The 21672-nt window shown below is 39.2% G+C and overlaps 1 protein-coding gene across 1 annotated transcript in view; it reads left to right on the top strand.

Annotated features, from left to right (window-relative positions):
- The first annotated feature begins 4242 nt into the window (after positions 1-4242).
- Positions 4243-21672, top strand: part of MYO3B (myosin IIIB) — a 192767-nt gene continuing 175337 nt past the window's right edge. Inside the window, exons 1-2 of the mRNA XM_065637621.1 lie at positions 4243-4345; positions 4555-4594. Of these exons, the coding sequence (XP_065493693.1) occupies positions 4243-4345; positions 4555-4594 (143 nt within the window). The remainder of the gene's footprint in view (positions 4346-4554; positions 4595-21672) is intronic.

The following is a 21672-nucleotide window of genomic DNA, read 5'->3' as shown; positions in this document are numbered from 1 at the left end:
AAACAAGGATGAACTTGTTTGCTCTCCTGTGGTGGTACTTACTGCTTCATGGTGTTCCACCCTTAAGAACCTGTAGGACCATTATCTGCAGCAATACATGGATGCGCGTTGGACAGTGAGAGCTGCTGTGTGTTTTCTTCCTCAGAATTATATACTACCCTGTTGGTGTATGTGCAGAATAAGTGATTTATCTAATACCATCCAAAATCCTCAATTAGAAGAAATATTGTACCTGTATTATTGACTTTCTAACTACTGGGGAGAGAGATTTAGTGAGTAGCACAGTAGCTATTTGGTTGCTTTAAGAGCTGCCAGGACCAGTTTTGCAGTGTTTGTGCCAAATGCATTCAGAATAAAAAGTTCATTGGACAAAGACAATGATTCTTGCTGTGCTGATTCCTGGCGAGGCTCATGAACAAGGGGCTCCTGAGTGCAGGCTTGTCTGAGGAAGAGAAACATTTCATGTTGCAGAAACAGAAGTTATTGTCCTTACTAGCCTTCTGCCACTGCGGAAGTAGAGGAGAAGGGAATGATGAAAAAGTGCTGATACACTGTGCAGTGCTGTGAGGATAATCAAACAACATTTGTGTTCAGGAAGGGGGTTTGAAGTACTGAAAATGATGGTATTAGTTTGGTTTTGTTCTGCTTTAAAAATCGGTTGGTTCGTAACCCTAGTTTTAAGCTGCCATTGGAATACAGCATGATACTTTTTGTGTCTGTAACTTCTCTTCCGTTACAAACTTCCCCTCCCTATGGATCAGCAAAGGAAAAGGAAAAGAGGGAAAAAAACCTTATACAAACCCTGAGCATAACTGGCCAGGTGAGCGCTTTTTGCCAACCTATTCTATAGCTGAACTTCAGTAATGTAGAACCAGAGAACAGAAAGGCATCTTTGGTTTGATTGTTTTAAGGAAGCTGGAAATGCTCTGCACCTGCAGGAACAATCAGTATTTCATTCAGTAGGAATTTTTCTTTTGTTGTTGTTGCTCTTTAATTCCTTTTCATGAAATTGAACTGAGCTGTACCGCAACAGAATAAGCAAGCTGCAATGTATCCAGCAATCACCCAGGATACAAGTTCAGAGTGGGCATTTTTAGTAAAGACTCCTACATTAGACTCTAAAAGATGAAGTCACATTCCTCATAGTGCTAACAGGAGGAATCAAACATGTGGTCTTGCTTTCTGTGATGGATTATCATTGTACTCTTTGATAAAGCCATGTAGATCCTAAAATGGGGAGAGGAGACAGGAAGAAGGTAAGGGAGCTGCAGCAAGATAATCTAAAGGACAGAAGAGTGCACAATGAGAGTGGTGGTCACTCAAGGAATTACAGTGCGCAGCTGAGGAAAGCACATATTTTGCTATTTGTGAAAAGTGAGAGGACTGATTTGCAGGTATAAATGGAAAAGGAGCAACCATCCAGTGCATGAAATTAGTCTCCCGCTAGTTGTCTCCTAGCTTGTCCTGCCTTTTGTGCATCTTTCACGTCTTTGCACAGCTCTTGTTTAGGGAGTTGGACGAGTAAATAGTGGGGAAAGAGTGTTTTGTCTGGAGCAATGAGATGTGACTGACTGGTGTGGTACTTCAGAGAAAGGGAACTCCACAATGAACCTGATGCAGCATTAACAAAGCAAGGCCTTGGGATTGATGCACCACACCAGAAACCTGGAAAATAGCTTGAGAAACTGCCATTGTCTGATTGTGCAAAATATCTGCAAGGAATTTTCCCCTCTCTGGGAGGAGAAATTCTCTGAATAATGCATTGTGTAAGGCCATACATGCTTTCTCTGTGTCAAAGCCAGAAAGCTGATGGCTGTGGCTAGGATGCCACTACTCTGGAATAAATGTCTGACAGTGTAAGGCTGAGCTTTCCTATATGAATGCTTCACAACAGGCAAGAGGCTCTGCTGAACACAGCTGAGAATTGGTCTGTGGTAATGGCACATGAGGAGTGGGGAGGAAGTATGACATTTTTCTTTCTTTGCTGCTGCTTTGTAAGGAACAAGGCAAGTCAGGAGCCTCCGGCTGGTCCTCTTTTTCTCCATCCTTCATCCAGTTGTTGCTTCCTCAGGCACTGACAGTACCCTCCTGTCTGGAGGGGGAGTACTGATATCGTATGTGGAAAAAGGAGACATTTGCAGAACTACACATTTGAAAACACTGGACTGAGTTAATTTTACAATGCTTTTTACGAAATAGATGAAAATTCAGGAAAATGAATGCATCCGCTGATATAGCGCAATATGAATTAATAAAAGAAGTAGCATTTAGTAGCAGAGCATGTATGAGATACAAATATGTCAGAATAAGGTAAGAGCTAGCACATGTCCTTTTGCATCTTTCACTGTTCCTCTGCTCTTGTAGCCTCTATTTTCTTAGTCAAAATATCAAAAGAAAGTGTAAAGCTGTGGAAAATGGATCTTTGTTTTCCTGCTTATTCTGAGGGCATTATGGTTGATGACAATTAAAGTAGCAGGAGTCAATTTTGTTTTCATTCTTCCTGTGCCAATGGTAGTATATTGACTGTGGAGAGAGGTGCGTTCGGTGGACTGGTGAATGTGTTCAGCCCACCCGAGATAATGGCATAATTACTGCTATCAGTCTATTCACGTAGCTGTTTATTGAAAATTCCGCATGGACACTATACTTTTTGGCTTTGCATGGACCTTTCTCACCTTTCACACAGTTTCCATGATTCACAGGAAAATTACATCTCCTTCAGTCTTCAGGTCACGCCACTACTGCAGCAGAAACAATAGGGAATAATTTACCCCTCCAATTCACAGGGCAATGCCTGCCCTAACCCCCAGAGATTTCTGTGGTAAGCAACCTGAAACACTTGAAAGGGATATACTTTCCAGGGGGTCAGTGTTCATGGCTGAAAGCTTAACAATAGATTAAACTAGGCATTTTGATGGAAAAAAATCTATTTTTATTTAATCTGTGTTGAATTATTATTCCCACATTGTGTGTAATTACTGAAAATTATGTATTCAATAGCAAGGTTAATTCTGTAAAGCAGATAGCACCCCTGTTAATAAAGATATACATTCTGCCTTGTATTTAGCTGGGGTTTATTCATAGAAGACAGGAGCTAATTGTCTGTCTTCCTTTGTGTTGAAATGTGGGAGGCAGTCACTTGACTTTTCACTGCCTGAGATTCAAAGCTGGAAGGAGTTCAGAGCAAGGTATAAGAAAAAAAAGGTGAATTCCAAGTGGCATGGGTACTTACTTGGAGAAAGCAAGTTAAGGCTCTCGGTCCCAGTTTCACAGAGGCAGCATGCAGACAAAGAGGCTTTCAGATATGTCCTTTACCTGAGTGATGCCCCCATCCCAGCTTCATGTGCTGCTCCTACTTTCTCATTGTTGTGAATGTCAGTTTAAATGTCCAACTTCCATGTGGATATCCACATTTGAATGCTTAACGTGAGTCCTGTATCTCTCTCCCCTAGAACTGGGAACCTAGCATTTAGGTGCAGTGTGCAGTGTCTGAATAGATAATGTCCTTTTCTAAATGCTGTCCTAATCATTAGTGTCTGCTGCATGGTATTGCAAGTAATAATAAGAATTCTGCAGAACAGAATACAGAGCAGCTATAAAATTCTCTCTTGAGAGGAGAAATTGATGTCAATTTTTCCTTTCATCCTGGCAAGGTTTCTTATCTTGGTTGGTACTTTCTAATTGCTATCAGCAGTATCAAAAGACACAAAGTTATGTAAAGGAAGTTCCAGCCTTTGCCCAGAAATCCATAGATTTCATTCCTGCTGTGCTGTGCCATATTCAAAAATAATTGGATGACCCAATTTTAAACCTGAGATGCTGTATGAACTTAGAGACTGAGTGCAATTATAAGTTGCTTGAAGAGCACATCTATGGTTTTAGGTAGAAAAAGCTGGAGGCCAAAACACAGTGTTGGAAGCACTTTAACAGTTAATGACTAGAAAGAGAGGTGACCAGTGGAATGGGAATGTATACAACTACTATATGATAAAAGTCAGATATTTCCATTTTAGTCAAATTCTACTTTGTAACAGACTGGTATGAAGGCAGAAGGCACTGTGTTCATTATTCCCCTGCATTGCAATAAAGCATCATCCTGCTTCTTGCCATATGCTATTTAGTGTTTGAAATAGATCAATTGAGCAAGGGTTCAAGAAACTCTCTAATTTCCCTTTACAAACTAAATCAGAATGTAAGTTTTGAATTTCTGTTTCATTCATCATGTGCTTTTGAGACCTCCTCATGTTCTTGTTAATAATTCAGCCTTCCCCTATTCTGGGTTTATTGCTCAGGGAGACAGTACCTTTGGCCGAGTCCAGCATATGGCCAACAGGAACTATGTCAGGTAAGGAATGCAACCTTTAATTTTTCACCTTATTCTCTTTTGTTGGTAATCAGCTTTGGAATAGAACCATAATGCATGAAGTCAGGTTTGTGTATGTCGACAGCTGTTAGCTTTGGTAGCCTCTTACTTTGAAACAACTGGAGAAATGCCAAAGATCTCAAGTGTCTTGAAGGCTGTCAAGCTTTTGCTTTTTATGTTTGTTGTTGCAGCAGCTGAGAACACAACAAGTCCTGAAGCAAACTGGATTAGGTAAGAAAGAATTTTTAAACATCATCTTCTATGGCATCCTGGAGAAAAACCAAATGTGTTATGTTGTTCTGACTCCTCACAAAATAGCTAAGTCCTTGTCTCATTCGGCTCACACATCATAATTATGTTACAGATGGGCAGCTAGTAGCTGCGAAGTATTGCTCTTCTTGCAGCTTTATTTCTTATCCTTTTTCTTTTTCCTTTTTTTCTTTCTCAAGTAATGAAATTAAAGCTATCAAGCTAGACAAATAGCTGACTCCTGATTTCATCATAGCACCAAGAACGTGAAAGTTATTGAGAACATGTAATTAAAAATTATAGTTACTGACTGTTTTTGCTTCTCAATGCAGCCTTCATATGTTTGTAGCAGCACAGCTGTGTTTGACTCAGGTTGCACCAGAAGTGTTAACTACGTTCATGAACATTCCCTAAGAGTAGAACTGCCCTTGTGATTGTGGACTTGTTCAGCCACTTCTCTATTGCAGTTCAGAAACTGGTAGAGAGTCTTTTGAACTGAGTGGTGCGTGACATGATGAAATACAGATCTCTGTGACTAGCAAAATTCTTAATTATATTTATTAGGGAACTCTTCAGCCTCCTCTCTGAAAGAAAATATAGTGCTTAGTTTCTACAGGCCTTACACATTAGCTTCTTTCAAAAGATCGATCGTTATAGATCGTACCTTAAAAACTGCTAGTCTTGAGTTACAAGTTTGTAATGTTGCTGGTTTTGATGATGGGCAGTGCATACAGCATTGGAAGAGGAATAAGCTTTTACAACCTTGATACTATAAGAATAGATTGTGAAGAGTGCAGCCTGTACTGCTTTCATTATAACTTCTGTCTGAAGAACTGACCCGTGGTATACTTTTCCTTGCTTGGGTTCTATGCCAGAATCAGGATTCATGGCCACATCAGTGTCAACCTATAGTGAAATGAAACCCAGGGATTTAATTACCAAAAATTTAAGAGAGAAAGGTGAGTTAAATGAGAATATTAATGCTATAGGTAACACAGTTTCCAACTAAGGATTTACATACCTGTTAGCTCTTTAAAAAAGAGTTCTTGCATGGGGTTCTTATGTATGGGTATAGTAACACAAATAGCTCTTTTTAAGTCATTATAATAATGGAGCTAATGACAAGACAGTTGGCACTGTCACACTAAGGTGATCTTCACTCTTGCAAGACAAAATATAGTTAAATTAGTGCATTTTTGCAGAGATACACAGTTATCCGTGTGTGTAAAATATTTGACTGCTATTAGCCAGCAGATGCCTGTGTCCTTGACAAAGCTGTCTTTGCAGGATGCATGTATCTATAGAATGAACAGTGATCTGTACTGTATGCCACAGTTTCCTCTACAAAATGCTTTGTGACTTGTAAATATATAAACATTTTGGGGACTAGGTGGTGATGCAAAGTGGGGTGATGCAATGATACCTATTCTGGTAAGACTGCCCGAAGGCCCAAGTGTATCAGCTCTCTGTAGTACCAGTTAAACCCTCTACTCTGTCCTTGACACAGTTCCAGCTCTACTGTGGAGGCTGTACTGAACTTGTATGTATGCAGTTGCGCCTCCTATTTGCTGCCTTCCCCAGCCTTTTCTCTTTCTTGCATTTGGGCACACGTGTGCTAGTCTCAAATAGAGCTTGCTAACTGCAGTCTGGTGTCTCCTTGTGGCAGGTGTGCTGTTTCCTACTTATGGCTTTTAGGGGGTAGAAGTTTTTTGCAGAACAGTTCTTTAGGAGGACTCTGTGTCACTAATAAGCAGCATCCTGTAAATGCTTGGGTAAAGGCTTTATAATATCTTGCAGTGGGGGAGGTATCCTGCAAAAGGGGAGAGCAGTTGTTTTACCATGGTCTGCTTGAGTCTGGCTGCAAAGCTGACACTAAATAGATTTGAGATTCATATGGAAATGGTGTGTTGTATGCAAACAGACTGGGCTTTTATTAAGATATAGGAAGGTAGAGGCATCTCTGTTTTGTTTTGGGTTTTTGGTCTGTTTGGTTTTGGGTTTTTTGGTTTTTTGTTTGTTTTTGTTTTTTTTCTTTTTTGTGAGTGTGTGGATAATAAAGGAAAAGATAGGAATATTTAAGGAAAATTTTCTCCCTGGCATTGAAATCTGAAACAACAGAAAATGCTGCTTAAAACAGTTTGAAAGAGTGCTGTCTGTGCTCTTTTTAATTTCCTGGATGGACGTAGAACTGGAAGAGTAATGCTGATTCCAAGGGGGGATCTTGTCTTCATGTTTGACTACTACTTGGAAAAAGAAAAATCTCATCCATTGTTTCATAAATATTTCCCTGTGCAAGCAGAATTGTACTTAACTCTGCCAGGTGGAGAGCTTCCTGATTTAGAGTTTTCTGCTGCTTCTACCCTCAGCTTAGGTATTGAGCAAATGTCAGGGAAAGAGGGAAATGGTTTATGATAGTTCGGCTATAAGAATAATTTGTTCTACTGTTCTTTGGTGACCAGTACTGTCACCAGCTCTCATCTCTTCCATGGTCTCCCTACTTCTACTCTTTTCTGTTATCTGGCCTAGCATGATCTGAAGGGTAGAAGGGAACTGTAGTTAATTTGGGCCTGGAAAACAGACTGGATTAGAGGTTTCAGAAACACTTCTTTCTTCAGGATCTCTTGTTGGTTTTGTTGTTTGGTTGGTTTTGGGTTTTGTTTCTTTGGGATTTTTGTTTGGTTTTGGTTTTTTCCCTGACAAAATGTATCCAAAATTATCTTATTGGCAGTAAATTTTAACACAAAGTAGGAATTACCATAAACAGAGAGAAGATGGAAATGGAGAAATAGTTTAGTGGAGTGCAATGATTTCTAGAGAAAGGGATGCCCTGTAGACTTAAGAAGTCCTGGAGGTCATTCCACTGAACACACCAAGACTGAGGCTGCTAGAAAGTGCTTTACTTTCAAATGCTCAGCAGCTCAACCTAGACTTTGCCAATCTGTCGTCTAATCAAGGCATTTGTTTTAAAAAACATTTTAACAGTTGTTTTCTAGTATAGTTGCCCTTTGATTTAGAAAAATGAAAAATTATTGGAAAGTTCCCTGTTCCGCTTATTGCATGCTTTTTAATATATTAACTTTGAGATTAGCCAGCAAAACATGGAGGTATAGGCAGAGCAGAAACTGTTCTCCTTTAGGTTCCTTATTTCTAAATATGTCAGCTAGACAATCTAGATACCACCTATGTAACCAGTATTCAGTTACTTCACCTCTGCCATGGGACAATCCTGTCATGTTTGTAGCATGTCCAAACAACCTGTCACTGAGCTATTTGTTACGTAGTTGCATCTAGTCTTAAAAAATCAGTATAAAACCTGTTCTGAAAGGAAAAGAAAAAAAAAATTAAAGCCCCATTTCTGAAATGGGAGGAATGATATATCACTGTTGCTAGTTTTCCTGGATGTGTGGGGAGTAAACTCAGACTGAGTGCATTAAGCATGAGGAGTAGTAAAAAGCGTAGGGTGGGATGGCAGTGTTCATGTTTCCTTGTATGTTTTTCACACCGTATTTTAAACTTACTGGAGAGCCAAGTGATAGATGTGATTAATTCCGTATCACTTGTAAGAAGAGGGCATGTTTGGTGCACATCTTGTCTTCACTTGTTCTCTCGTCATTTCTGTCAATAGTTACATGGATGATCTTTATACTTTGTGTGTAGCATGTGAAGTGGATATAAAGACCTGTCAGACTACCTTTTCTAATACATTTTCTTCTGAGGAAACAAACCTAACATAAATGTCACCTGCAGTACGAGCAACTGTAGCAGATGGAGCATTGAATTAATAGCTCTGAGAGGCAAGCCAGGAAAGATTATGGAATGAGATAAATGTAGTAGATATGGTATGTGCTTCAAAAAAATTTCCTGTGATTAAAAATTAGTTCAAGAAAGAAGAGTATATCTTCAAAAAGTTACAGAGTATTTAAAAATAACCTATCTGTTTTACTTTTGGAAACCTGTTAAAAAACATTTGCAATTATGTTTATAGGGAAAATCCCCCATTTATGGAATGCAAAGGTTATTTTTCAGCTGTGGGTGTTACATTATTTTGTAACAAATGTTTTGAATATGCTGAGAGGTAGGGAATTTGCTTATAAAATGTATCTCTTGTGATGCCTCATGTTTTGTGGCAAGATTATTAAGTAAAAAATGATTAGAAAACTAAACTGATTGCTGTATTGAAAACCATATATAGTCATCAAATGTAGAGGGAGGACAGATGTTAGTAAAAGAAAATGACTTGAGTTTAGGAACTGATAATCAATAGGAAGGTGACAATGCAGCTCCCTTGCTGGTATTCCTCTCATAGGTCCAGGGAACAGAAGCATTTATAAGCTGGCAGAAGGTTTGGAAAGTCCACAGAAGTCAGCTAACAGTAAACTAAAGGAGTAAGGGTAAGGTGCTTCTTACTAGTGGTAGTTTGAGCTCTTTCCAGTTTAAAGAGTGAAGGACTATCACAACTGACTGTAATATGTATCCGTTGTAACACAGAGAAACTAGCTGGTTTGAAAGCTGGACAAAAGGTGGGGGTATGGTGATTTGTGATGGCAGAAGGTTGCTCAGCTGAGAGCTTCACAGTGTTCAGCAATACTGGTTTCAGACTCCCTCATGGCGGTGAACTGGCCGCTGTGAAATGAACACCTTCTTTTGACCAATCTGTGAAAAGGCATTTGGAAAAGAAAATTCATCCACTCTCTGAGCTGGAAGGCGAGTGCTCTTTGTGACCGCTGAAAGACTGAGGATGCAACTTGCACAAGGAACAGCTAAGAATACTCGTTAAATCAGATAATGGCCTTTCAGCTGTAAACATTTGTGGTGAAGAGTCCACACCCTGCTCCCCCTTCATAAATTAGGGTGATCTTTCCACACGTAAAAGTCTGTGTGTCCAGGGGCACATCTTCTGCAAACTGATTAGCTCCATGAGAAACAAAATGGGGAAAACAGCATTTTAGCCTTCAGGGCTACACTGTGGACAAGGAGGCTGCAATGCTGCCACTTCCTCAAAGTGTGGTTCTTGGTACAGCTACCTTAAGATTTGCTCATATTTGCCTTCACGTGCTGCAGTCATTCCTCCTGACAAGATGTTTCTGAAGTGGGAAGACATGGGGTGGCTATAGCTGCCAGTAGATCCTAGTAGATTCCAGTTTTCAGAGAGCTCTATGGAGATAGTTAACTTGAGTTTCTCTTTTGATTGGCAGTATCAGCTTGCTCTGATATCTGATTAGCCTGTACCTACTGCTGATAAAACATGTGTGCACAAACTCTGGTATTGCAGCAGAGTTTCTGTTCAACTCTTATTTGCATTTTATGTTGAGTTGACTGAAAGAAAATAAAGGGAATATTAACCACTTGGGAAGGAAGGACTACAAACAGCTCCTCGGGGAGCAATGACAGAAGCTCTGATAACAAGCACATGAGGCTGGAAACTGGTAGTTTAATCTTAAACCAAAGTGAAACTGGAAACCCCCTGGGACAGAGAGCCAGCAATCAGCACTGCACAGTAAAGCAGTGCTTTCACGAGGACCGTGAATGGGGTGCTTGGAAGTCAGGAAGCTGGCAGTAGAATGGGACCTGCTGAAGCAGCTGGAGAGGGACCCAGCAATCATCATGATAGTGCTGTGAGGGCTCAATAAATTATTTTTTTATTTGATGAGGCTCTGAAGGAGGTGTTTGCCTTAATTACTGTAGTCCCTCAGAAGCACAGAGGGAAAGAATTCATTGCACACAAGTGTATTTCTAGATCTGTAAAAAATTATGTTATACTTTTCTTCGAAACAGATTTATTGCTGTCATTCCCACTGACTCCTCCCCATTTGGTTGCAAGATTTTACAGTAATATACCATTCCTGAGGCTTTCACATTTCTCTTTCTTTTCGTCATCCAGTTGGTTACTGTCTCCATGCTCATGATGTTTCATAACAGGGACCATGTTCATTGGTTTGTTGTCATGTGTCTCTCCCTATTACCTGCATGCTCATTGTACTTTTGAGGCGGGTTCGAGAGCAAGTTTTGTCTTTTCCTCTTGAGAATTCAGCTTTTTAGTCATACTTTCCTGTCTGTTCTGAATGCAGTCAGTTACAGATACATAGTCTGCTTCACCTAAACCAAATAATTAAGTAAAGGTCAGAAAATTAATGGAAAAACTACATTCAGTTATGCTTCTGTCTGTGGATCAGTAAAAAGTGCATGGAATGCTGCCACAAAGTTACACCAATATTTTTGAAAAAGAAGTTGCAAGAATTGCTGCTTCTGAAGCTATTTCTCGTAAGGAATGTGATGAACATTGTACTACCACCAGGAGAAATTTATTATAGTCTGTTCTTAACAGCTGTAAGGTCTCCTATGGTGTAGCTTTCTGACTTTATTTAATCTGACTTTTCTGAGTCTTAACAATGAAAGATGCAGAAAACATAGTAGTTCTGTGATGCTGTAATGATGAAAACTTCTGTTAACTTTGGATGGTGTGAATATAAAAACTTTATTTGTCTGCGTGAAATATGAACTCATCTTTCTAGGTAAATTTAAAATATCTCCTTTACTGTGTTGTACAGGAAAGGGAAATTATTATTAATGTTTCAGGAGGCATCTTACTCTTAACATTTTAAATTAAATGAAGGAAAGATCTTTGCCAGTTCTTTACTGAACAAAAGTGAAAAGGCTATGTTCCTCCTTATTAAAGTCTTGATGACAAATGAGTATGAATATTTCATCAGCCAGAAGAATTCTTTGTTACAATTCAGAGTTAGTCTCATGCTTTCATGAACTCCAGAGACTTACAAATCAAAATCATTTTCTAATCTGTGGCAAGGACTAATTTTGTTAAATAATATATACTACATTGCCATAATTTTGCAAGAGCTGTTTATATTTAATAGAAGGAAGAAAACAATTAAATTTGAAGATAGGTTTTAGGGGAGAGGATTTTTTAAAATCAGGTCCTGAAATAGGGTTCTGCTGTACAGTGTGGGGCTTTGTGTAATTAGTTATTCGTTATCTTAATAATTACTCAGTTAATTAAGAACAGTATATCCATATGGCTTCAAGTGCTTGCTTACTTTGTGTGAAAGAAGAAAAAGAAAAGGCAAAAGAGTTTGTTTACCTTGAAATATTTGCTTTAAAAGTTCTACACCACACTCCTTTTGATTTAAATGAACATTTTCTATGTAAACAGTATCTAGCTTAAGATGTGGATGCTAAAGTTCAGTCTATGAACCCTAACAGTTATCACCAGGCAATGCTGTAGCATGCATATCTTCATCTGTTTTCCTTTAAGCAGGTGAAAATAGTGACCATGAGAAAAATATGGCTGCTGGATCTACCTGGTTTTGCCTCTTGGTGCCCACTCAAGAGCAGTAGATCTGTAGGTCTTGCTATGCTTTGGTTTGAAAAATGGGCAAGTTTTTGCATGTTCTGAGGGAGGCTAGCCTGAAAAAAAGGCTTGGCTAAAGTGCCAGTAGGCACTCTGCAGCAAGGGCTGGGCTGCCCTGGGAGGGCCAGTGAGTCAGGAGCCGCAGGGGCCAGCGAGGCAGCAGGGGCCGTGGCCGCACGGAGCAGGGGACAGTCTGGCAGGACCCCAGCCAGGAGAGGAGGAAAGGCCCAGGGATGGCAGCCTGGGTCGCTGACAGTCCAATGACTGCCAGGCAAGTCTGGAGCAACAAGGCAGACCCAAGGTCTGGCCAGGAGATCAAGTCCATGGGCTGGGGTTTGGGTCTGGCCGAGTGGGGTACATGCTCCAGCAGAGGCATGGCTGTAGCATAGCTCGGGCACAGACCGAGGGTGATGGCCTCAGGTTAAATGCAGCTCCCAAGAGAAGCAGATGCTCTGACATTGTAAACTTTTGCAAAATTATGTGATCCATTGTGCTTATGTCTCTTGACATGTACTTGGCATTATTCTGTACTGCTTGTTTCAGTTGATAATCAGTTTTACATGCTAATCTTGCTTGAGTCAGAGCTCAAGTGCCTGTCTGCTGCAGATCTGTTTTCTCCTAATGTTTTGGATTCCTGAACACCTTCATTATGTCGGAGTACAGCCCACTCAAGAGTCATTCTGGCGTCGATGACTTCAGTTACTGACACAATCTTATTTCCTTGTCAAGGATTAATTCTGGATTTTGCAGTAGTTTCTTTTTAAGTGATCATGGTAAGATCTTTTATCGGGGACTTACTTAACTCACAAACTTGCGTGATTCTCTCTTCAGCTTTTGACAGCCACATTTTTTAAGTGTTTTCTTTGTACACACAGGAAAACCAAACCTCTAATAGATGTCACTTTTACATGGAGTACCATATTCCTTCTGGTTTTGTGACATTGAATTGTACTTCTTTCTACATCTGAATTAGCAAATACAGCAACTGCTTCAGAATCTGGCTGTCATCTGAAAGTTTTTCTTCCTTTTTCACTGCCATCCAGTAGTTGAAGGTACAGAATGAACTGTGGTTTACAACTCCTCATTCTTCATCCTCCTCTTTTGTTCCTGGAGCCCAGGAGGCCAGTGAATCATTTCTGAAATAACTATAGGTCTGAGGTCCTTGAAAGAGACAGTTATTGTTCAGAGAACAAGTCCAGCAGAACATGGCTTTCTCTAACCTGTCTCTGTGAGATGTTTGGGGTTTATTTTTGCCTTTGAAGCTAAGATATATGAATTTACAGTTTCAAAATCACCGGTCTTTGTACTTCATGGCCTTTTTCTGCCTGACCTTTCTCAGTAGTGATGAGAGGAGAGCAGTGTTCATAGTCTGTAACGTTATTTCCTAGTGTTTGCAATAGTACCTCTGCTTCCAGACTCATGATAGCAGTGTTCCCCATGTGTTCTGAACTACACTAAACAAGGGCTCTGTAGTCTTACCTTCGAAATGTTTCGTTACAGCATCCCTCAAAAATACGACTGCATGCTAAACCAGTATCTAACTCCAGCAACATTGATTATTATCACATACAACCTCTATTAAAAGACTCAGTTAAATGAGACATGCCTTGATCTCATTTATGTGTCTCCTTAAAGTATGGCTGTTAATTTACAACATAACAAATGTATCAAAATCTAAATGTTAACATATAGAGAGACTTTGTCTCTGAGGTTTTACCATTTTCCAGGTAATGTTTTGCTTCACAATGGACTAACAGGTTGTGAAAAGTTGAGCCAAATGTGTACAATCACTAAAATGTGTTACACACCGGGTGAGACTCTTCACATCAGGCCTAAAGCCATCACCCTCTCCAGAAGGCAGCAAGCAACAGTTTGATGGAGGAACAGATTACTCCCTTCTTAGATAAATGACTAGTAGTTTGTGTTTTAGGGACATGGGCAAAGGTGAATTGCCTCAGAGATGGGGATGTATTATGAAGCAAAAATTGTTGCCAAAGTAGGATTCCTATCTGTGAGGGGATATGAGTATATTAGACAGGAAGACCCTTGAAGGCTCATCTGAGTCTAGATGGGTGTAAACTTGTTTCTTTTAATTTCTGTTCTCCTGTGACTTTATAAACTTTGGTAAACTACATTATCTATTGTGGGCTTAGTAAATAAATGCTTTTATTAGCTGTTTACATTGACCTGGTTTGAGTAAGACATGGTATCAATATAACCAGGTAACTTCAATGAATTTGTGCCCATAGGCTCTTGCAATCCATACTGAACTACTCTCAGGCAGCCAGCAGCCCAAGACATTTCTTAGAGGCTACAGACTATAGTGGAGTTGAACAGGACAATGCACAAGCCAATAACTCAGTGCCTAAGAAGAGGTATTTCCATTGCTGAAGAGGAAATCTCTGTGCAATGCTAGTGAGAGGCCCAAGGATTGCGAAGGAGTATAAGGGTAGAGGACGTTATCACAGATTTTACAAATTGGGAAATTAGAGATAAAGAAGAGCAGTATAATATTTCTAGGGTATGCACAAAATTCTTGTGTCCTGATACCTTGGCCCATTCCTATACCATGCTTTCAAGGTCCGGTTTCTTTCAGCTCCTGTTGGTTGCTTCCCATATGATGGTTGCCTTCACTAATGTAAAGGTTGAGCAGACCATTAGGTCAGCATGAGATAACATCCCATTTTTAGAATTAGTTCAGTTTTCATTAGTGAATTAACTGGACATATAAATATTTATGACTATCTCAGATGTCTGATTACAACAGGAAATAAATAATTCATTCTAGAAAATTAGCTTGGTACAGTTGATACCACAAAGATATAAATCAGTTAAGGCAATTTCCAAAAAGCAGCACAATATATTGTTTTTGCTGGGACACCCTTAAGTGAGTATCTTTTTGCTGTAACCATTGCTATTCAAAGCTAGGTAGCAAACCTTCCGTTGTGTGAATAGTAGTGATGTGAGAAAGTGTATTTACAGAAATGTGCATGTAATATAAGTATGTTGACAGTTGGGACAATTTAGGGAATCTATATACAGTATATGATTTCAGTTTGATATTGGGAAGTTTCTGTGTGTAAGTCTATCGACTACAAGCATAATTTTGAATGGGAGTGTCTTTGTCTTGTCTGTCCTACTTCTGCTTCTGCAGGTTCATTGAAATAAACTTTGCATCTGCCACAAGCTAACAAAGAGGAAAAAATAAATTTTGACGAGTGAATGGCATTAAACAAAAGATTGAGTACTTTCTATGTCAAGCCAGTTATCAATCTTTAAACTTAAACTGGGAGGCTAGACTTCAGTGAGAGGTTTTGGTCACGTAGTGGGTTTGAAGAGGAACCACCTAACAAGGAAGGCAGGAAGATTAAAGGAAAGGTATTCTTACCAGCCATTTTAAAGGAAAATCGGTGTCCCTTTCCACAAAAAGGGTGCTTGCTACAGAGATCAGGAGGAATGACTTAGAAAAGAAGAGCAACTCCTGGTCATAGTGAGTTAGAAGCTGAAAGTGTTTGAGATGTCAGGAAGCTGAGACAGTGAAGTGTTAAGATGTTTTTTTGTTTTGACTATTTATGTTCCTCGTAATAGCTAAAGTAAAGAGGTTTTTAGAACCCCTGTTAGGTCTGTGCATTTATCTATTTCACCTCGCACATATCTTTAGAAATACTCTTTTCGTGGAGCTCTGAGAGAAGGTTTCAAGGCATTGGAGAACGAGCTGCCAGTGTACCTCTGTGGCTAGCTGAGCTGGTCCAAAAAGTCACGTGTCCCACAAGAGAAGCCAAAATGCACATGCTCTGAGCCTCACGGGGCACTTACAAACATACCAGTCTGTGGGGCTGCCTCTGCCCTGTCACCTGGAGACAGCTGAGGAGGCTTCTGTGAGGGCTATTGCAGTAATATTGCCGTAATGTTTAGAGAGATGTAGCTGAGGATACAGTTGCTGTTTTGATCATAATGCTTTTATTCTGCTTCAAGCTTTGCTCTTTTAGTAGGTACTCTGCTTAAACAGAGAGGTAGGAACTGGGGTTATTTGCAGAAGGTGTCCTCACTCCGGAAAAACGACCCGTTTCTATATGACATGATAGAACATAATGTCTGTAGGTTAAAGCATTGTTAAAAATTTGATGCAAACATAGTGCTGTAGATCCTGCTTCATGTGTGTGTATAATCTAATTTACTTTTATGGTGAAAGTCTTTGCTGCTGCTTGTGGTGACATACAAGTATATTATCTGTTCTCTCTCTTTCTATAGTTTGTTGAATGATATCTCAAAATGTTTTCCTTTTTCAAGTTCTGGAAGCCCACAGTATTGAACACAAAGCTGTTCCATAAACTGAGCAATATGTAAAAGAAAACTGAATAGCTGCTAATGAACTACTAAAGGCTCCCTATTCCAGGTGGTAGTTACTATACCCAGTGTATAGTACAGCATCCTTACCCGTCATGTTTTGTCTTTGTAAATTAAGTTCAGGCATTCTCTTAACTTTCTTCAGGGGAATCTACAGTAGCCCAAGAGTTAGTCTGGGAAAAAAGGCCTATTTGTTACTTTATTGTGTGTTTAAATTCTATTCTGAAAGTTCATGGACAATTTTTTTTGTATTGTTATTGAATTGTTCTGTCTTCAAGATCCCAGCTCTTGGAGGTGGTAATCTCCCTCTAATCCCCTGAATCAGTAGGGATTGAAATCGATTAGTGCCTCTCAGTGTGAAATACCTGGCAGGAGCAAACTCTGAGAATATTTGCCTGTGTCCATATTGGCATCTGTTATTTCTCTCAGGGTGCTTGGATCTTTTTCCTCAATGGGAGGAAAAGGCGTACCTCAATGCGTACTTTGGTAATGTGTTTTTCTATTAGTGGACATTAGGTCTATATGTAGATTGTGTAGGCTTCAGACATCTTCCCTTATGTAGCAGAGACAAGTCAGATCTTTCTCAGTGATGACCAGATATCAGAAATTATAATGAAGTGTACCAAGGTCTAAATTACTCTTTGAAATTACAAAGCCAGACTTTTTACTGGATGAATACTCATGAGAATCAGGTTACTGCAGCAATGTTGTTTGCTGTGCAAGTCAGAATATACAAGTGCATAGTCATGAAGATAAGAAAACATCCATCAGTTATTGTATTACATTGTGGAAAGCTTCCCTCTCCCCTTTCCCGAAACTAGCTTCCCATCAGAGTTTGCTAACTCATTAATCTTTCTGCTTGCCTTGCGTATTAACAAATGGTAAGGTCTTTTGGGGGTTCAGATCAGCAGAAAATAAAGCTGTTTTTGTTCCTCTCTGTGAATTAAGGCATTATTAAATACTGCATACATGTATAACAGCTCTGAGCAGCTTCTGTGTGTGTCGCTATCTATCCTTTTCTTTAGCTATCTGTACCTCAAAATCCCAAACTGATTTTCAAGTTTAATAATTAACTGTGAGCAGCAGTGGACACTGGCATTGTCCTGCCACTTCTTATCAGTCTTTTTGGCTGGGAAGATATCAAGCTAAATGCTTGTGGATTTGCCTTGGTCTTTGTTACTGAACTCAACTCAGATGGTTATAGGCCCAGATAGCATAACCTGAAGAATACATTTATAATTTATTAAACTTAATTCTTTAAGGGTTCTTTTGATAACTGCTCCATGAAGATAGCTGCTGAAGGAAGTTTGAAATTAATGGATTCTATCTTGTATGCCTATTATTATTTTTGAAGCCTGTTAGAGAAGAGAAATTATGCAAATTGGTGTCACGCTAGGCTACTGCACACATGCTGGTAATGCATAACAACTAGCTCACTGATGAAAATACTTCATCTTAAGCAAGAGTCACTGTCAGCACTAAGAGATGTTCTTTGTATCATGGTTAACAGTTTATTATTTTTTTTCTTATGGATAAAGGAGAGTGTTCTTATTAAAAATCCTCATTAGAATAAAACTACTGTAAAAGTAATACTGGAGGACTATAGTGATGTATTACAATTGATTACTTTATATAATTAAGGTATATTGTGAAACAATAGGAAGATCTCTTCAAAAAATTAAGCAGTTGTTGCTCACTCTCTGTGAATGACTAAGTGGCTTTAATTTTTCAGCTGCTGCATGTAAAAGACCTGATAAATAGATCAGGCTCAGGATCAATTAGTGTCACAATGATCTTTAGTATTAATGAAGCAAAGCTGCTACAATTCAACCGGTTTATCTGTACCCTTCATGACAACATCTTAAGCTAACAGGCACTGCATTGTCATCTAGTCCTGGGCACGGCATCCAGTATGCAGAACACACTGCTCTGTGCAGCACTGGCCGATACAAGTGCTCCCTGTGAGGAAGTTGTCTTAGTCCTGGAGAATTCTGATATCCTTAGTGGGACAAAAATCCAATGTGAGATAAGCTGGTTTCAGAAAACAGGTTGCTAATGTAAGTTTGGAGTTTTCTTCCCAGGTTTATCCTACATCTGTCTTAAATTTTTTTTTCCTCATTTGTACACAAAGCATATCAGGCTTTTCTGATTAGACTGCAGTGAAGAGCCTGGTTTTGGTCTAAGGGTCATCATTCTGTTACAGCACTTCATCCTTACATGCATTTTATTTGCCCTGTTAAATTGCTGCTAAAGGAGGTGGAGAAAACCTTCTCAGGTATTGATTTTTCACACATGGGGACTGTAGCTCTTAGTCACTTGATTTGCCACCTGCAGTTCATAACTGAATGGGCTCAGGGGATTATAAACTTCATTTTAGCACGGAGTTCCCAGCCTGAGGTGAAATTGATGTGTTAGCTGTTAGTCATTTGTAACTGCTTTAATGTATTTTGCTTGTTGGAATTCTATTTAGAAGGCTAATGTAAATAGGATTTTTGCAATAGAAATGCCACTGCTCAGAACTTCCTGTTTAAGTTGTTGATCTTAACTGGCTTTCAGATATTTGGATCTGGTCTTGGATGATAATTTCTGCTTAATATTTTTTGGGTCTTCCTGGTTTTCATTGTTACATCTATAATGTAAAAATTACAAACTGTATAATGGTAATTGACTAGGTGCATAATTTTATTCAACATTTTGTCCTCAGAGTTGTAGATATGGAATTGATTAATTAGCAGTCAAATAAAATGTATTGTAGTTCCTCATGAATGATCAAGGGCTTTATTTTCAGCGGTACTTAAAACTTCACTAGACATTTCTATTGATTTCTATGTTAGTAGCAAGGTACACTTTACCTCATGGGACAAGACTATGCTGCAAAAATACTTGGTTTACCATGTGCAGGAAGTGATTTTTTTCAATAATTTGAATCTCAGCAAAGCATTCAGTCTTTCACTACTGAATACAATTTTCTCTGTGGGTCCCAGCTTCCATTATGGGTTTTCTTAAACACACAGTACCTCCCAGAAACCTTGGAAGTGTCTTTTTTTTCCATTAATAATACGTTTTGCTAATTTTGTGAAAACAAAAGCAAAATGTATTTTTTGCATATTAGTTAGAAGTGCAGGTTACTTTACTAGTCGCCTCTGAGAAATACGTGATCTTTATATGCCTTGACTTGACCATATTTTTGCTTAATTTCCAATGTCACTGCTGATCTTGGCTTATTTATGTTGAACTTTAGTGAAACTGTCTTTTGAAGCTTTGTGAGAAAATCCTGCCTCACAGAAGACTGCAACCGAATTTGACAGAGAAGTAGAAATCCCCCAAATAAATAAGTTCCTACTGTGTTCACAAAAATCTGTGTCAGGCTAGAGGAATGAACTGTAAGCAGCGTCCCCTCTGAGGGGGGGATACAGGTTGAATTTTGTCCTTGATACGTTCTGCTTTGGTTGTTCCACCCATGTGCTAACAATTCCAGCTTAGCTACAGCAGATGTTGTCTTTTGGGGGTGTCACAGGAGAGAAAGAATGACAATATGGTCGTAAATTAAAAAGATGCAGATCTATCAGTTAATTAGTTCACTGCTCACAAAACAAACTTCTTTGTGGCTTTCTTAGTTTTATGAATTACTGTTTACAAATCTTTTCACTCTAGTGACATTTCAGCCTTTGTGCGTATTTAGTTAGAGAAGTTGAGCTATGGTAGACCAGAATAAAGCACATTGAATCTGTGAAATTCTATGCAAATGAGTGGGATTGAATGATTCTAACAGAAAGAAATTTGATTGCTAATATAATACCATTGCTATCAGTGAAGATAAGATAGAAGGATCAGAGCACCAAGAAATTTTCTGAAGTACTAGTGATAATTTTTATTAAAAAAGATGGAGTGGCTTGAGTTCACCATCATCTTTAAGACCCTCCTGCTCTGGAAAACCCCAGTGTTTGCTTGTTCTGTTTCTGATTTTGCAGTAGACTGAGGCAGTGTTTAATTAAAAACTTAAAGTGCATGGCCGCATTCCGTGCATGCTAAGCAGATCTCTTTAAGGCCAATGTTATACTGTTTGCAAGTCCCATTCAACTAGAAAATGGTTTGAGGTGGAACAAACTGCTATGACTGTTGTAGACAGCAGATGACATGAAACCATGGGTCTGTGGAAAGAGAGAAGCAAGTTCAGAATGAATTCCTGGGAACCAGAAGAAACCTGATTTTTGAGGCAGATGCAGTGATGAAGGACCCAAGATGCCAGTCGTGTTGCCTGAAGTCTGTGGAAGATGGAAGTTTATTAAGGGTGTTGTGATACTTGCTTGGGAGTCACAGGATGAGGTGCTAAATAGTTTTGAAGTAGAATAATTTCTTTGTGACCCAGGAACAGAGTCAGGAGTGCCTCCTGATCTGACAGGCTGTCAGGAAAGACTGAAAACGCATACCCAGTAGGAAGAGCTTTAGATTTGCAGGGGAGCTGGTCAGGGCCAAGCTGTGCTTTACCTTTGCCTATATGCATCTCAGATTTGTCTGTGAAACTGGCTGAGCGTGAGGATGTATTTGCCCACCGGGAGTGGTCTTCTGTTTGATTTATATGAACAAAACAGAAACGATCAATCTTTATTGGACAAAGGTCAGTGCTTTACTCTTGAATATAAGAGGGCAGTAAGAGCTTACTTATAAACATTTGTAATGCAACAGATTATGATGCAATGAATCTAAATGAAAACATGCAACTGGATTGTCTGGACTAAGCACATACATCTTTCCTATTTTGTATTTCCCAGGATATTAGTGTAGAGTTTTCTGGTTTAGACTTAAACATTTGACCCAAGAATTTGAATTAAGATTATAATCTTACAAATGCTAGTGGTTCAGAACTGGTTTAGGAGTCGTGGCATGAAATTTTCACCATTTGACTAATGTGTTCAAAAATCAAGTTGTTTTTTCTCTTTATTTCTAGAGAAGGAAGTGACATTTAGATTTTTCTGCCATGATGTCAGTAGCTGTTCTGTGGGCAGTTTATTATGGTTGATCCTAGGAATGGGGTTGTGTTTCATGCTGTGGTGAACTGGAAGCATAGACAAGTGGGCAAACATTCACAATGCTTTGCTCAGAAGTAGCTTTGGAACACAATCCCTTGCCACTGGTTATCACTCTATGCTGGCCCTATGGCTGCTATTACAAGTCTAAAAGCTTAGATTACCCAGTCCGTCCGCATAAAGGCAGCAGAAGGAAAGAAAGTAACAAAGATATTCCAGAATTTAAAGGACTTTATGTAGAGAAAGGGAGTGTATGTAAGTTAATAAAGTTTAAGTTGGAGTATGTGGAAAGGGAGAACAGGTTTCCCGCTTACATCCTC

Source organism: Caloenas nicobarica, chromosome 6, assembly GCF_036013445.1.
Source record: "Caloenas nicobarica isolate bCalNic1 chromosome 6, bCalNic1.hap1, whole genome shotgun sequence".
Taxonomy (NCBI): Eukaryota; Metazoa; Chordata; class Aves; order Columbiformes; family Columbidae; genus Caloenas; species Caloenas nicobarica.
The sequence above is the reverse complement of the archived record's forward strand: the minus strand, read 5'-3'. Positions and strand labels throughout refer to the sequence as shown.